We start from the raw sequence: 18,726 nt of genomic DNA, 5'->3' as shown, positions 1-18,726 counted from the left end.
GTTCCTTCCAAGGCCTCTTGCTCTCTAGCTCCCTCGTCACCTCCTCCCATGCTCCAGGACTTTTCCTGAGCCTGGTATCATCAGGCTTCTTCCTCGCAGCCTAAGTGTCCTTAAAGCTTCCAGATAAGTCTTAGCAGATTGATATCATCAGGCTACTTCCCCGCAGCCTAGGTGGCCTTTTTCCTATCAGATGCATCTTGTTCCTCATAGTCTAAGACTTGTTAAACCTTTCAAATGTATCTTGGGAGATTGATGTCATCAAGATACTTCTTCCTCATAGTCTAGGACTCGTTATACCTTTCAGATGTATCTTGGGAGATTGATGTCATCAAGCTACCTCCTTACAGTCTAGGTAGCCTTTTGCCTTTCAGATGCATCTTGGGAGATTGAAATCATCAAGCTTCTTCCTCGCAGCCTAGGCATCCTTTTGAGGACATCATTTTGGAGGTTGAGGTCTCAGACTTCTTCATCGCAGCCTAGGCTTCTTTTTACTTTCCAGATGCGTCTTAGGAGATAGTTGTCATCAGGCTTCTTCCTCGTAACCTAGCACCCTCCTTCCTTCTAAATGTATCTTGGTAGAGTGATGTCACCAGGCTTTCTCCTTGCGGCCTAGGCATTCTTCTGTGAGGCTACTTCCTTGCAGCTTAAGCATCATTTTGCTTTCCAGATGCATCTTGGGAGTTTGATGTCAGTAGGTTATCTCCTCACAGCGTAGGTGGTTTTTTTGCCTTCCAGATGCATCTTGGAAGGTTGACATCATCAGGCTTTTTCTTCCTAATCAATCTAACACTTCTCCTTAGCTTCATAGGAAACAATCTTTCATAAAACTCAGTGTACCCTGGCTCCTCCTGGCTCCGTTGTTTTCACTACTGAAATGCATTAATAATCCAGCAGAAAGGAGTTAGAATAGAATAGAAATTAATTTGAATATTGTTGGTTATTAATATTATTGAGTGAAACATCAGAAGGTTATCTATATTATGAAAGACTATAAAGACTATTAAAGAGTATATTATGATTCCTGGATAGTGGCTTCTCCTAGTCTGCATAAAGTAGTTGTTTTCTAGCTTTATAAAATTAATTTATTTAATTTCCAACTTGAAAAGGGTCCACAGGACATTTGTATGTACAATGCAAACCATCATTGTTATGCTGGAATGTCACCTGGAACACCTATTATTTTCTATTTTCTGTTACTTAGTTACTCTTATTTCTTTTTGAAATTTGATGGGTATTATTACAGAACTAAGCGACACATTGGTCTTATTCATATATTTGTATGGTGAAAATTCTGTTTCCTGTAAAAACCTCAATAAAAACATACTGAAAGTGAAAAGGGTCCATGGGTATGACAATAAGGCAGAGATCAGAGATACACCATCATGATACAGTCATAATTCCTGAGAAATTACATTTCTTCTTCTTTTCTTGTTACTATTGACAATTGATCAGAAAAGGGAAAGGCATAAAATGCCCCATGATGCATCTGGAAGGCTGGGACCTCCCTAGGGTGTTGTGACCAGTAACTGCATTCAATATATTTCACTTTATAATCTGGGTTTTTGTAACAATTTGTTGCATTATGGGATTGTTAATTGTTTTTCTTTAGCATGTAATTAAATTGTCTTGATTAGTAATCTAAATCACCCTGATTTGTTTGACGTCATTCGAGGTTTTTCTTCTTTGTTTTGTCATCAGGGGAGTTTGTTAGCAACTTAATCAGATTAGCTTTACAGAGATTGGGGGTTTAAAATATCGCTGTTGTAAAGTATTTGTAAAGGGGAACTCTAAACAACTCCAGTTACTGGAATTTATAAAGGGAGGACAAGGAGATTTTTGAGCGGCAGCTCAAAAATAGATGGATTGAAATTCATCCAATCCCTGCTTAACTAAATGAATTTCGATCCATCTTTGGCCAGTTTATGTTTTAGAGCAGTGGTCTCCAAACTTTGGCCCGGGGGCCAGATGCAGCCATTTGCTTGCTTTTAGACAGCTCTTGGGGCACTAAATTCATCCACCGATACAAACAACGGGACATAATTCCCCCCACTGACACCAGTGAAGGAGCAGAATTCCTCCCAATGACACCAAAGTTAGGGCACAATTCCAATAACACCAACAATAAGGCCCAATGACACCAATGATGGGACACAATTCCTTCCACTGACACCCCCCCCACACAGCTTGTCACTGGAAAGCTCAGTGTGCTGCTGCTTCTCCTCCCCCAAACTGTCATGCAGCTGAGAACAGAGGGAATGTGATCATTTATAAAAAAGGGAAAAAAGGTATTTATAATTTATTTTTAATATCTATACACAAATGTTTTGCCTTTCATTTCTATTTTAAACCAAACAGATTGTTTTACAAGGTGATTGTTGAAGAACAGTAAACTGGCCCTTTGTTTTGCAAGTTTGGAGACCCCTGTTTTAGAGCAACAAACCTGAATACTTTTGTGTGATGTTAAGAGGATCACCTTTAGGCTAGCTTCACATTGATGCAATCCGATTTTGATCTCATTTTCAGTGTGATTATATAGTGCAACTTGGATGGGGTTTGCATATTCTAAGGGGCCAAAAAATTGTACTGGAATTGCACAAAGGTAGTACATACCCACATGCCAAGGTCCTAGGTGTAGTCCTGGACTCTGAACTCTCCTTTAAGCCCCATGTCCAATCACTGTCCAAATCTTGCCGCCTCAACCTCCGCAACATCTCCTAAATACGTCCTTTTCTAACCAATGACACAACAAAGCTCCTGATTCACTCCCTGGTCATCTCTCGTCTCGCCTACTGCAAATCCCTCCTCATTGACTTACCTCTACATAGTCTATCACCTCTTCAATCCATCATGAATGCTGCTGCCAGACTCATCCACCTTACCAATCGCTCTGTGTCTGCTACTCTTCTCTCTCAATCCCTCCAATGGCTTCCACTCACCAAACCAATTAAATTCAAAATACTAACAACTACTTACAAAGCCATCCACAACTCTGCCCCCAGTTACATCACTAAGCTAGTCTCAAAATACCAACCTAATCGTTCTCTTCATTTCTCTGAAGACCTCACGCTCTCTAGCTCCCTCGTCACCTCCTCCCATGCTCGCCTCCAGGACTTTTTCGGAGCCTCTCCAATCCTATTGAACGCCTTACCCCAATCTGTCCGATTATCTCCTACTCTATTAGCTTTTAGACGATCTCTAGAAACCCTCATCTTCAGAGAAGCCTATCCTATCCACACCTAACAACTGTACTTTCATTTTCTCCATCTGATCATTCCCCACAGTTATTACCTTTTGTTCTACTTGACCTTCCCTTCTAGATTGTAAGCTCTAACGAGCAGGGCCCTCTGATGCCTCCTGTATTGACTTGTATTGTAATTGTACTGTCTGCCCCTATGTTGTAAAGCGATGCACAAACTGTTGGTGCTATATAAATCCTGAATAATAATAATAATACAGGAACCTTTTCCAAAATTGCACTGTGCTGAGTTGCAATGATCTGAACAGACACCATTAGAAACAATGTGTTTTCCATTGTCATGTGATTCTGTGATTCTTTCCATTGTCATGTGATTATGCGCGACTCAAGATGCATCAGAAATCGCACTAGTGTGAACGCAGCCATATGTTGGTTGATGATGTCTACATTGGCCAGAAAGGTTCCATTCCTTCACTGAATTGGCACCAAAACTACAATGTTGGATATAATTTTTCTTTGGCTGAGATTGTAGAAGTCTTTGTTGTACATTCATCAGACAGTCATTCTTAGACATGAATAAATAGACCAGGTGTTCTCAGTAAAGTAGATGGGGCTGGCTGAATTATTTTAACTGTTACAAAGTAATACGTTTTACAAGAGTCTGGAGAAATTAATAGACTGCCAAGATTAGTAGCCAGCAAGATCCTTTGATTTCATTTTTGGGGGAGCCCTTTAATTATCCAATCTGTGCGGAAGGTAGATAAATACATAGCCACTGGGCTTGTTCTTTTCTATAATAGCTAGACCAACATGAAATAGGAATCCGTTCTGAAGATAAAGATCGGTTCACAAAGAGGAGTCTCTGAACATTCATTTCCTAAACAAATCTAACAGAAAATGTCTGTTCTGTTCTGCAATTGATATTTGATATAAAGGAAGAACTTATATAGCATTGCCGGTCAAAGGAAAAAAAAGAATATTTCCAAGCAATTATGTTGTCCACTGCTTACCTGTGCCTTTCTGTGCAGCCAATTGCCAGTTTTGTAAATCTCCCTCATTAGGCATTTTAACCACATTTAACCATCCGGGCCAATTCTGACACTTCGCTCTTACACAGTGGCGGCTGTTGAAGTTTTAAGATGGGGGGGCGCCAGACCCCGCCCTTCCTTTTTGACCCTTCCCACTTGGTGAAAATAGGCGTGGTTTCAGCAAAATAGTGGGTGTGGCTCTAAGGTGCTGTGGTTAGCGTCTGAGATGAACGAGGGATGGAGGGAGAGGGAGAGAGGGATGGAGGGACAGCAGGCCCAGATCCTACACAACAATAGAAATATGTGTATGTATAAAAAATTAAATCATTCAACTCACCATAATGCAGAATCAGTGGGAGCCCTGAGCGGGTTACTAGCCACGTCGCCTGCCACCAGATGCCATCAGGTGTCCCCAGTGGAGTCCGTCCTTACATCAGGTGCCCCCAGCGGAGTCCCTCCTTACATGCAGCTTGTGTCCCATCAAATTCAGCCTGTGTCACATAAAATACAGTCTGTGTCCCATTAAATGCAGACTGTGTCACATACAATACAGCCTGTGTCACATACAATACAGCCTGTGTCCCATTAAGTGCAGCCTGTGTCACATACAATGCAGTCTGTGTCACATACAATGCAGTCTGCGTCACATAAAATACAGCCTGTGTCCCATTAAATGCAGCCTGTGTCACATAAAATGCAGCCTGAGCCACATAAAATACAGCTTGAGCCTGTGTCCCATTAAATGCAGCCTGTGCCCCATTAAATGCAGCCTGTGTCCCATTAAATGCAGCCTGTGTCCCATTAAATGCAGCCTTTGTCCCATTAAATGCAGCCTGTGTCACATTAAAAGCTGCCTGTGTCCGATTTAATGCAGCCTGTGTCACATCAAACCCCTCTCCCCCCCAAACCCAACATGCCATGCTTTAAAATTGTGCCCCCCCCCCCCATGGAATGGCAGCAAACTACAGTATTTAAAATTCTCCTTAGGCGACGCTTTAAAAGCCTAAGGAGTTACCAGTTTAGAGATACACAGGAGGTTTGGGTTTAGAATTATCGCTCTCACTCTGATGTTTGCGACAATACCTCACATGTGTGATCACCGTTTACATATGCGTGTGGGATTAATGTATGCATTCACGTGTAAAAACGGGGGGACAGGGGTGCTTCCATTTTTTTCAAATTATTATTTATTATATACAAAACCTTTTTTTTACACTTTTTTGGGGGGATTAACGTTATTGCCATCACAAGGGATGAACAACTTCCCTTGTGACAGTATGGGCCATGACAGGTCCTCTTTATGGATAGATCTGGGGCCTATTAGACCCCAGACCTCTCCTTTGTCCTCCAATGCAGCCGATCAGACACAGATGGGTCATATTGGCTGCTTTGCAGAGCGGCCCAGGAAAGGCAACGGGGGGGGGGGGGCACCTGCAGAAGTGACCGAGGGGCTTTTCATCTACTTGGATCACTTTTTCTGGGAAGAGAATCACCGGCTGAAAATTTTCATGCCGGGATGATACCTGCAGGTACAAGTATCATCCCGATATAACCACTGAAATCTGAGGACATACATGGACGTCCTCCCAGTGGCAATTGGTTAAAGCTGAATTTCAGGTTTGGCAATTTTTAGTTACATTGGCCCATGACAGGTCCTCTTTATGGATAGATCTTGGGCCCATTAGACCCCAGATCTGTCCTCCAATGCAGCCGATCAGACAAAGATGGGCCAGCTTGGACTGATCTGTAGTAACAAGTATGTATGTGCCATACCTGTTGGATCCCTATGGAAGATGGAAATCCTTGTAGTAAGCACTGCTCCTCCAGTGATTTCTAGTTCCCGGTTCTGTGTTGAGGGGCTGCCCTGCTGCATTGTAAACACAGAAGGTCGCTTGCTTGGCACAGGTGCCATTTAGGGAACACTTTGCATTTTTTCAATGAATGCAAAGTGTTCTCTGATTGGGCGAGGTGGAGAGGTGGGGGGGGGGATGATGTCACTTTGCGTTCACTGAGAAAATTAAAGGTGTTCTTTGATTAGCATGCAAGTGAGCAGCCTCCTGTAATCAGTATGCAGCCGCTCAGCACGGGACCTGGAAACTAGCATCAATAAATGTAGTAGTGTCTACTACAGTGATTTCCAGCTGCCACATGGATTTGACATGTATGGACCATGCATACAGTACTTACAATGGTCCAAGCTGGACCACCATAACCATGTAAAATAGCCACAGCTGGAATTCAGTTTGAATGTACTTGATGTTAGACCATCTGTACACCTTGAAAATAATTTAAAAAATAACTCAGATTCCAGTCGCAGCCAGTGAGCCAATGAGAAGAGAGAAGGGGCGGGGGCGGGGGGCGAGCCACAGCTCCGTGTCTGAATGGACACGCAGAGCAGCAGCTCCGGAGTGTGCTTGCTTGGGTGCCGCCATTGCAAGCTGTTTTCTGTGGGGGCACTTGACAGGAGGGAGGGGCCAGGAGCACCGGTGGAGGCCCTGAGAAGAGGAGGATCGGGGCTGCTCTGTGCAAAACCACTGCACAGAGCACATAAGTATAACATGTTTGTTTGTTTTTAAATTTTGCTTTTAATATCACTTTAAGGCCTTGATCAAGAAGTTCTTTAATCGCATGCCGACCACCCCACCACGTACATGTACTGCGGGACGGCGGCTCCTACAGGCGGAATCACGTACAGGTATGTGATTCTGCACTTCACAAAGCAGGAGCCAACCCGATTGTCCGCTGGGACCCAACAGAGGCAGAACTGCGGTCTACCTATGTAAACAAGGCAGATCACCATTCTGTAACAAGGGAAGACAGAGATTCTGTGTTTCTGCTAAGGAGAAACACAGATCTCTGCCTTCCCACAGTTAAAGCACCTCCCCCACACAGTCAGGAAGCACTCGCTAGGAACACATGTAACCCTTTGATCGCCCCTGATGTTAACCCTTTCCCTGCCAGTGTCATTAGTAAAGTGATAGTGCATTTTGTTTTGCACAGATCACTGTATTGGTGTCACTGGTCCCCGAAAAGAGTCACTTTGTTTTAGATTTGTCCGCCACAATGTCACAGTCCCACTAAAAATCGCTAATCGCCACCATTACTAGTAAAAAAAAAAAAAAGTTTGTAGACACTATAACTTTTGCGCAAACAAATCAATATACGATTATTGGGATTTTTTTTTTACCAAAAACATGTAGCAGAATACATATTGGCCTAAATTGATAATGAAATTTGATTTTTTTTCAATTTTTTAATTGGGTGTGTTTTATAGCAGAAAGTAAAAAATATTGGATTTATTTCAAAATCGTGTGCCTTTTTTTTGTTTACAGCGCAAAAAATAAAAACATGGTGATCAAATACCACCAAAAGAAATCTCTATTTGTGGGAAAAAAAGGAAATAAATTTTATTTGGGTACAGCGTCGCACGACCGCGCAATTGTCAGAAAAAGTAACACAGTGACGTATCACAAAAAATGGGGCCTGGTCATGGAGGGGGGTAAACCTTCCGGAGCTGAAGTAGTTAAAACGCCAAAACGCGTAACGTTTTGAACTAAATTTGTTGAGCAATAAACCATTTATGGGGGGTAAAATTAGTCTTCTTCCTACAATTTCTTGTGTCACCGCTTCAAGGAAGTTGTATTTCAGGAAACTGCCCACTGAAAGACATTTCCCACCCACTGGAGACGTGTAGAACAATCCGGGGATCCCCGCAATCCACATCTTCATCGTAAAACATGTTAAGACACTAAAGTTACTTCACAAGAACTTTGAGCTTTATTCCAGGCAGTGTTTCCTGACCTCTAGTTCTGAAAAACACGTGAAGACTTTTTGGCTAACATAAGATCAGCGTGAAAACCATGCAACCGCAAACATATAGGGATTTCCAAGGAGTAAAAGTGATGCTAAACACGCAATGTTTAATTTACATTGTCCCTTCTATTTCTGTATATGGATGATGGCGCTGTAATTATTTTAATAAAAAAAAAAAAAAACATCCAAGTACCTTTTTCCTAATCGATATCCAGCTGTCACATGATGACCCAGCTCTCTCCCAGCCTGTCTGCATGGAAACCTATTTAGGAGGAGCTTCTAGTCCTCTACTGCTGGTCACATGTTCGAAAAAAAAATAATAAAAAAAATAAAAAACAACCTTTGGGATACAGAGTAAAAATAAATAATTAATATCAATAAACTGTTTTGAACCATACATAACTATATTTGAAATCAAATCTTTATTATTTTTTGGCAATAACATGGTGTGGGCGGATTTCTGCCAGTCACAAGCTGTGTCACGCTCCCCCAGCCTGTGTCTTAGAATAACAGGGAGGAGAAACCTCCATCAATCAAGATGAAATATACCACCCCCATTGTTGACACCAACGATGGGGCATTATTCCTCTCACTGACAACAACGATGAGGCTCTATCCCTCACTGACAACAACGATGAGGCACTATACCTCTCACTGACACCAATGATGGGACACTATACCTCTCACTGACACCAATGATTGGACACTATACCTCTCACTGACACCAATGATTGGACACTATACCTCTCACTGACACCAATGATGGGGCACTATACCTCTCACTGACACCAATGATGGGACACTATACCTCTCACTGACACCAATGATTGGACACTATACCTCTCACTGACACCAATGGTGGGACACTATTCCACCCACTGATACCAACGATAGGGCAATATTCCTCCCACTGACACCAACAATAGGGCACTACTCTTCCCACTGACACCAATGATAGGGCACTAGTCTTCCCACTGACACCAATGACGACTCTAAAGACACACTGGTAGGTTAATCGGATCCTGTCTAAAATTGGCCCTAGTGTATGTATGAATGTATGTTAGGGACCTTAGGTTGTAAGCTCCTTGAGGGTAGGGACTGATGTGAATGTACAATGTATATGTAAAGTGCTGCGTAAATTGGAGGCGCTATAAGTTCCTGTAATAATAATAATAATGATGGGGCACTATTCTTCCCACTGACACCAATGATGGGGCACTATTCTTCCCACTGATACCAATGATGGGGCACTATTCCCCCCACTGACACCAATGATGGGGCACTATTCTTCCCACTGATACCAATGATGGGGCACTATTCTTCCCACTAATACCAATGATGGAGCACTATTCCTCTTACTGACACCAAAGATGGGACACTATTCCTGCCACTGACACAAACCACACAAACAATGGGGCATTATTTTTCCATCTGACACCAACAACGGGACACTATTCCTTGCACTGACACCATCAATGGTCACTATTTTTTGAATACCAAAAATAGGGCATTGTTCACTCCAACTGACATCAGGATATTTTCATCTCCCACTGAGCACAGTCCGGCCCCTCTAAAGTCTAAAGGACAGTAAACTACAAAGTTTGGAGGCCCCTGTTCTAGAGCTAAAAGCCCCTTTATGTTTCTGTCCAGCTCACTATTAGCACCAAGAAGAACTTGGAAGATCTGCCAAGCTATGGCCCCAGCAAACTCTTAGCATTAAATGATATAAGATAAACATCTGTTCGGCACTAATGAGCAAACGTCTCCACCAAGTAATGACCGGAATATGAACTGAAATCATAGCTGGAACTACTTTTATGTGTTTTTCAGTGAAGTCGCACCCTGACTTCATAGGGTACAAACAATACTTGGAAAAACTACTTAAAAAAATCTATAATGAAAATGATGTAAAACATGGCTCATTGCATGATCAATAGTTTGGAAAGGGAAAAGGAACGTTTAGGGTAATAACAGCCCAAGAATCAGTGCAATAATTTTGGAAGTACAGATACAAGTATTATTAATGAAATGAAACCCTCATAGTGTTTTCCTGTTTTTCAGATCCATTAGTATTGGAGTGTGACCCTACTGGCATACAATGCATACCGAAATCAGTGTTTTGCTCTTGCTCTTCGCCATGTGTCAATGTCTTCCTTTCTACAATGGATTCTACTATGATCACATCCTGAATAATGGCTCTGGCAATGGAAATGGAGAAGGTAGGCAAGATCTCTTTTCCCATAGTCCATAGTCCACCTCAGGAGTAAGCGAGAGAGAGTGGATACATTCCTACATACAGTGGGGCCATGTAGAATGAACATAGCCATCCTCCAAGAGGAAATCAGGCCACAGCAGCTAAAAAAGAAAAAGGAATTTGGAGATTTGGAGGAACCAATATAGTTTACTAGTTTACCAGTTTAGTGGAACTTTAAGCTGGCCATACACTGTTCAAATTTTTGCTCGTTGTTCATGAACCAGGGCCGGTGTTACCACTAGGCTAACTAGGCAGCCGCCTAGGGCGCACTGCTACCTAGGGCGCCCGGCCACTGGTGTTCCTATTCTCTTCTCTCTGCAGCAAGCACCTAAGTCTCAGCATTAGCAGGCAGCCGCCGCTCCATTCGCACATAGTGTCAGAGGCGCAACGGCCTGTGTCCCAACTCTCAAATGAATGGAAGCAAGCAAACATTAATTTATGGGCACTGGTAGGCTGCATTGATGGGCGCTGGTGAGGCTGCATCTGATAGGCGCTGGTGAGGCTGCATTCGATGGGCACTGGTGAGGCTGCATTTGATGGGCGCTGGTGAGGCTGCATTCGATGGGCACTGGTGAGGCTGCATTTGATGGGCACTGGTGAGGCTGCATTTGATGGGCGCTGGTGAGGCTGCATTGATGGGCGCTGGTGAGGCTGCATTGAGGGGCGCTGGTGAGGCTGCATTGATGGGTGCTGGTGAGGCTGCATTGAGGGGCGCTGGTGAGGCTGCTTTGATGGGCGCTGGTGAGGCTGCATTGATGGGCACTGGTGAGGCTGCATTGATGGGCACTGGTGAGGCTGCATTGATGGGTGCTGTTGAGGCTGCATTGATGGGCACTGGTGAGGCTGCATTGATGGGGCGGGTGAGGCTGCATTGATGGGCGCTTCATTAAAAAGGTGGGGGTATGCATGGGCAGGGCAAAGGGGTCGAGTCAGGGGTGGAGCCAAAGGGGGCAAAAATTAGGTTTCGCTTAGGGTGTCAAAAATCCTTGCACTAGCCCTGTCATGAACTGACTGAAATTCACTTATTGGGTGGCTTTCTGTGGCCCCCTCCTACTCAACATCCTTTGATTGACAGTTCCAAGGAGCCAATCAGGAAATTGTTAGTTGAACGCAGTGGCAGCCCGTCCATTTGGTGGCACAGGGGCGCAGCGCATATATTTGCAAGTGTGCAACTAAAGCCTCTGTTTTAAAGCAAACTGTAATGCCCCATATACACGGTCGGACATTGATCGGACATTCCGACAACAAAATCCTAGGATTTTTTCTGACGGATGTTGGCTCAAACTTGTCTTGCATACACACGGTCACACAAAGTTGTCGGAAAATCCGATCGTTCTGAACGCGGTGATGTAAAACACATATGTCGGGACTCTAAACGGGGCAGTAGCCAATAGCTTTCATCTCTTTATTTATTCTGAGCATGCGTGGCACTTTCTCTGTCGGATTTGTGTACACACGATCGGAAATTCCGACAACGGATTTTGTTGTCGGAAAATTTTATAGCAAGCTCAAACTTTGTGTGTTGGAAATTCCTATGGAAAATGTGTGATGGAGCCCACACACGGTCGGAATTTCCGACAACAAGGTCCTATCACACATTTTCCGTCAGAAAATCCGACCGTGTGTACGGGGCATAAGACTGGGCCAATTCAATTTGGTTGCAGACTAGCTGGTAAGTGTGCTGGGAAATGTTCTGTTTGTAAAGTAGGGAACTACAGACAATGTAGTGGTTCCCCTTTCTTCTGCTTGTCAGCTGGCTGGGCCCCCCTGTTCAACAGATGGGGCCTGGGCCCCATACAATGGGACTGATGGTACCTCCTTATCAGTGGCACTGAATTTATTGCTTTATCACATAGGAAAATGATAATATGAAATCTACTTTTACACAGCTATTAGTAGAATCAGAAGCTCTGAGGCCATATTTGTATTATTTGGACACATTTTGTATTTCTGTAGTGTACAGGGTAAAGGCACAGTAGCATTTTTTTTATTAAATTCAAGAAATTAATTCATTTTAAAAAAAAATTAATTAATTAATTAAATTACCCTTTTATTTGATTTTGGATACAGTAGGGAAGGGTTTGAACGTCTGTCAGATTTCCCTGCTGTCGGGATGTTAGAGAGATTTCCCTTCACTTTCTGTTCCAGAGACAACCATTTACCAGACATAAAGCAACTGGGAAACAGGGAGGAGAATAAAAAGTTGACAGAGGTTCTACCATTCCCACACTTAAAGCTGAACTCCAAGTGTGATCTTTATTACATACTGTAGTCACATTGGTCCAGCTTGGCACAATGTAAGTATGCCTTATACCACTGGGACCGCCGATGAAGGTGACAATCAGTGTAGCAGTTGGTGCTACTACATTGATCGCTGTGATCCTCCAGCAGCTGTGAGTGCCCCCTTGTGGTCAATGAGCAGTAGTAAAGCTGCTTGGTCTGCATCACTGCCATCAACAGAATATTGTTTTCAATGAATACAAGATGAGGTAGAGATGAGGGGTAGTGATGTCACAATCTCTAACTTGTCCAATCAGAGACTGCCTTAAAATTGTCGTTCTGTGAAGGACCAGGAAGATTGCAGCTACCACTGTAGCAGCACTGACTACTACAGTGATTGGCAGTTAGTGGTCCATCAAGTATCAGATATACATACTTATATTATGCCAAGCTGAACCAATATAATTATGCAATTAAGATCATTCCTGGAGTTCAACTTTAACTTAAAATATACCTTTTTACTTCTGTTGTGCTGCTATTGGAGAGTTTCCTTCTCTTCTTGTCTAGGGGAAAGTTATTCCTTGGGCAGTGAATAAGGGGAAATCTCTCTAATGGAGTCCTGGACAACAGTAAAACCTGACAGGGGTTCTAATTCTTCTATCCAAAATTAGAAAAAATCTAAATTGAGTATAAATACATATACAGAACTTCTAGTTAGTTTCTGCAAAACCTTATCAAGAATTTAAACTTCAAAACTGACACTTGTATTTATTTATTTTTTATAAATTTCTACTCAGCTATGAATTTAGGGATCTAGGGAATGTAGCTGTCATTGGTATGCCATATTTACACACTCCATATACTGTATTTATGTCCTCATAAAACAATAACAGTTATATATTAGCACCACCTAGTGTTCAAATTGGAAAAGACAGGCAGTAGCATAAGATTACAAAGTTCGGAAGAAAGAATCTATTCTGCTCTTACAAAATCTTAGTGATTTTATAGATGTGTGTGTGTGTGTGTGTGTATATATATATATATATATATATATATATATATATATATATATATATATGCATACATACATACACAGTATCTCACAAAAATGAGTACACCCCTCCCATTTTTGCAAATATTTTATTATATCTTTTCATGTGACAACACTGAAGAAATTACACTTTGCTACAATGTAAAGTAGTGAGTGTACAGCTTGTATAACAGTGTAAATTTGCTGTCCCCTCAAAATAACTCAACACACAGCTATTAATGTCTAAACTGCTGACAACAAAAGTGAGTACACCCCTAAGTGAAAATGTCCAAATTGGGCCAAAGTGTCAATATTTTGTATGACCACCATCATTTTCCAGCACTGTCTTAACCCTCTTGGGCATGAAGTTCACCAGAGCTTCACAGGTTGCCACTGCAGTCCTCTTCCACTCCTCCATGACGGCATCACAGAGCTGGTGGATGTTAGAGACCTTGTGCTCCTCCACCTTCCGTTTGAGGATCCCCACAGATGCTCAATAGGGTTTAGGTCTGGAGACATGCTTGGCCAGTCTATCACTTTTACCCTCAGCTTCCTTAGCAAGTGGCCATCTTGGAGGTGTGTTTGGGGTCGTTATCATGTTGGAATACTGGCGTGAGGCCCAGTCTCCGGGGGGGGGGGGGGGGGGGAATCATGCTCTGCTTTAGTATGTCACAGTACATGTTGGCATTCATGGTTCCCTCAATGAACTGTAGCTCCCCAGTGCCGGCAGCACTCATGCAGCCCCAGACCCTGACACTCCCACCACCATGCTTGACTGTAGGCAAGACACACTTGTCTTTGTACTCCTCACCAGCTGTACACTCACTACTTTTCATTATAGCAAAGTGTCATTTCTTCAGTGTTCTCACATGAAAAGATATAATAAAACATTTACAAAAATGTGAGGGGTGTACTTGGTTTTGTCTGCTACTGTATATATATATATGCTATATTACCAAAAATATTGGGACACCTGCCTTTACACGCACATGAACTTTAATGTCATCCCAGTCTTAGTCCGTAGGGTTCAATATTACGTTGGCCCACCTATAATAGTTTCAACTCTTCATGTACATTTGTTCTACTATCCTTAGGCCCCCTTCACACGGGCAATCCGATCAGGTCCTCCTGTCAGTATTTCATGTTGAGATTAATAGAAGGGACCTTTCTGAGTTAGGAATACAAACTTGAATAGATTTTTTTAAAACCAGATTTTAGTGTCACTTTAACCTAAGAAGTATTCCTAACTCAGAAAGTATATTGCAGCAGCAAATGTTTTCACTATTTTTCATTATTTGGGGTTTTTTTTTAGTAATAAGAAAATTAGTCTTAGCGCGGAGTTAGGAAGGATTTTAATAAAACGATGCTAGTGTATGGCTAACTTAAGCCCCTGTGCTGCCCCTATTGGTGCGTATATCACTCTACTGAGATGCCTTCATAAATAAGAATATGTTATTATTGCTGTGATTTTGCCATTCGCTATTTATGAACATATTTATTTCCGTTTCAGTGGCTCACTTCAATGGTGTGAAGCTTGTGGTTACTACCCCAGAAGATGCCCTCTTTGGTTATCGCGGAGGTAACATTACTCTTCCTTGCTCCTTCCACTATGAACCAAAATTATCGCCTCCAAGAAAATTTCGTGTGAAGTGGTCCAAGCTCCACAAAGACAACACAAAGGAGAAGGACGTGCTGGTGGCCATTGGACTGAGACATCGGAGCTTCGGAGAGTACAAAGGTCGGGTCCACCTGCTCCAGAGCGCCCCACATGACGTTTCTCTCGTCATTACTGATCTGCGCCTGGAGGATCATGGGAAGTACAAGTGTGAGATCATTGATGGGCTGGAAGATGAAAGCAGCATCGTAGAACTGGAATTAAGAGGTGAGGAACCAGGGCTAAAATTGTAATTCCTCCCCTACTCCCCACCTTGGCCGAGGTCCCTTTCCACCATCGGTGCCCTCTACTGTTTGATTTTCTTTTGCAATTTAATTGCACTTTTAAAAGAAACCAGACGGGTTTGAAATGTTGGATCTGACCCCCAGTTCACACATTGCCCTCCTCATTTGATCAAACCCTCTTATCAATCTGAACTCTTGAATTTCTCCCACACCTGGTCCTTTCTTCTTAACCACCCCTCCCCCTCCCCATTGACTCTCCTTCTTTTCTTTTCTCCCCTTTTTCTTTTTCTCCGCTAATCCCCTTTCATTTCTCTCTCCCTTGCTCTATTTTCAATCCCTCTCCCCCTTACACCCCCTCCTTTTTTTTTAATCACCTTCTCCATTTTCGTGTCCCGCCCTCTCCTTCTCCCCAATACCTCCCTATCATTGCTTACCTCAACTTTATCTGCAGTGAAGGCCTCATGAACACAGGATGTTTAAAAAACGCCGGTGCTGCTGCCAGGAAAAAGCAGCGTTAAAAACGCGTTTTTGAATAGCATTTATGGGTGTTTTTTGGCTTTAGCGTTATTTGGCTTTTTTTCCCAGTAAAAACGCTCCCTATAATGTAAAAATGCCGAACGTGGCTAAACGCAGCTAACAGCTTGTTACAGCGTTTGGGAGCGTTTTTCGTTTTTACAGCCTCTGTACAGGGTGTCCTTTTTTTTCTACTGCCCCTAAACGCTTATGCCTCCAAACGCCTCTGACAGTTTATGTGTGCATTGACACATAAACTAACATGGAGGGGCGTTTAGAGGCAATTAAAAAAAAGTCAGACGCCCCTGACAGCAGCTGTAAAAATGCCCTGTGTACACGAGCCCTAAAGTGTCATTAAACCCAGCCTATGAAAAACTCTCATTACACGCTATATAACTAAATGTTCATACTCACAAAGCCACTAAAGCATTCGTTTTGTATAGAGTGATATATACCTGGTTGATCCTGCCTTCAGCTGTCCCTCCCATCTTCTCTGTGTCCCCACTGCAGCATGAGATTGTGTAGATCAGCTACTGTCATCTACTGAGCATGCTCCAGTTTCAGTTCTGTTCTAAGCTCTTCATTTCCTCCTTTTTTCTTATTTGTGCAGACAAAAAAAGATTATAAATATCGTTGCGCTACTAGAAAAAGGTCATATACTAAAGAAAGATCATGAAAACAAGCTAGCAGCCGGCATCACCAGTGTAGTAACCGTGCAGAAATATGAACAGTAAATAAATGCAGTGCTAAGTGAAGTGAAAACAAATTCTGATTTGTGCAGCCAACATGACTATAGAGTCACACATGTGGCTGTCCTTTTGTTGCTAAAAACTACGGAGGCGGGATGTAGTATGTTGATTGATTACATTGACTAAGAAACTCACAAAAAAGGGTAGTTTTAATATAAATCAGTATTAAATATATCAAATGTAATTGCCAATACCTGTAAAAAAAAGAGCCTTGGATGCAGATGCTGTCTGAACAGAATGAAAGCGTGTGTCAATTATCTTATGCCCCGTACACACGATCGGAAATTCCCCCAGCAAAAGTCTGATGTGAGCTTTTCGTCAGAAATTCCGACCTTGTGTATGCTCCATCGGACTTTTGCTGACGGAATTCCCGCCAGCAAAAGATTGAGAGCAGGTTCTCTATTTTTCGGTCGGAAAAAGTTCCGATCGTCTGTACAAATTCAGACGCACAAAATTCCTACGCATGCTCGGAAACAATTCAACGCATGCTCGGAAGCATTAAACTTCATTTTCTCGGCTCGTCATAGTGTTGTACGTCACCGCGTTCTTGACGGTCGAAAGTTCAGAGAACTTTTGTGTGACCGCGTGTATGCAAGGCAAGCTTGAGCGGAATTCCGTCGGAAAAAACATCAGACGGAAAATCCACTCGTGTGTACAGGGCATTAGACTTAGGCACATTAGGCACAAATAATACATATTAGATGTTCAATAAAGATTTATAGGGAGATGTAAAATAGTAATTTGATATTTGTTATTGATATTATTAATTTTTTATTAATAAACCACCCACATGCCACAAAATGCACTGCTGGACGGCTCTTGTTTCTGTGTTGGGGACTTGCTGAATGCGGCTCCCAGCATAGGGACTGACCTGTGAAAAACAGCTCTTGGTCCCTGCTAATCCTCAGTAGCTGACGAGACTGGCTCCTGATCCTGTGACCACTGTGACTGCCAATCACAGTGGTCATGTGATCAGCCAATCATTCCCACTCCTGGAGTTCAGAACATTAAGGGGTCTATGTATAAAACGTTCATTGTGCCACACAATCAGAATGAAAATTGCTGTACTTCCTCTATTAAAGCGGACCTTCACTTATGTTTTCATCTTTCCAGCTATTAAATCTTCTGCCCTTGTTGTTTTAACTTTGGATAGTAAAACATTTTTTCTGCCAGTAAATACCTTATACAGCCCACTTCCTGTTTCTTGTCTGGTCATTAGCCTAGGCTTATGACATCATGCACAGTTCTCTCACTCTCCTGAGAGTTTTCCAGGAAGGGAGGGGGGATGAGCCATAAGAGTGGGAGCTGCAGAGCTGGAGGTGTGCCTCTGTGTGTCTGTGTAAATCCAGGAAGTGAACAGGCAGCAGCTTCAGCTGCCCACAGTTAAAATGGTTGCAGCCAGACTCAGTGGAGGGAGATTTCTGCAGAATATTTGGCAAGTACAGAATCACAGTATATATAAAATAATATGCAAAGTGGTTGGAGGGAAGCTTCAGAAAGGCAAAGATGTTTTTATTACAAATTATGTGCAGTTCCTTCTAGTGGCCACAATACATTTTTGTTTCCTGATTAAGATAAATCTGGAAAAAAATGCATTATGGCCACTAGGTAGCGCTGATAATATAGGGCAGTGATGGCGAAACTTGGCACCCCAGATGTTTTGGAACTACATTTCCCATGATGTTCAACTACACTGCAGAGTGCATGAGCATCATGGGAAATGTAGTTCCAAAACATTTGGGGTGCCAAGGTTCGCCATCACTGCTATAGGAACTTTACATTTTAGAGAACATAATGTTGGGCTGAACAAGAGGAATCTTACATTGCAGCTTATCCAGACAAAGTACAGCTAAAAAAAAAGAGGAAGGATAAGCTCGCCTTTATACACATTTCCAAAAAAGCTCTCTGTGCAAAAGTGTCCCCATCTCTTCAGGTGGTGACATCTTTGCCCTCCCTAATCCGTCTTGAAGATGGGCAGGACACACCCAGCGCCAGATGTGCAAAGACCTGGAAATCCACGAACA

The 18,726-nt window shown here is 42.7% G+C and overlaps 1 protein-coding gene across 2 annotated transcripts in view; it reads left to right on the top strand.

Annotated features, from left to right (window-relative positions):
• The window catches only part of HAPLN3 (hyaluronan and proteoglycan link protein 3), a 61,849-nt gene that overhangs the window by 24,853 nt on the left and 18,270 nt on the right, over nt 1–18,726 (top strand). The window contains exons 2-3 of one of the 2 annotated variants that reach the window (XM_073618440.1): nt 10,099–10,256; nt 15,052–15,423. In XM_073618440.1, the coding sequence (XP_073474541.1) occupies nt 10,136–10,256; nt 15,052–15,423 (493 nt within the window). In that variant the 5' untranslated portion in view covers nt 10,099–10,135. Of the gene's footprint in view, nt 1–10,080; nt 10,257–15,051; nt 15,424–18,726 lie in introns of both variants that reach the window. The other variant, XM_073618442.1, reaches the window with a different exon arrangement.

The sequence above is a fragment of the Aquarana catesbeiana genome, linkage group LG03, assembly GCF_042186555.1.
Source record: "Aquarana catesbeiana isolate 2022-GZ linkage group LG03, ASM4218655v1, whole genome shotgun sequence".
NCBI classification, from domain to species: domain Eukaryota; kingdom Metazoa; phylum Chordata; class Amphibia; order Anura; family Ranidae; genus Aquarana; species Aquarana catesbeiana.
This window is presented reverse-complemented; position numbering and strand designations above follow the sequence as displayed.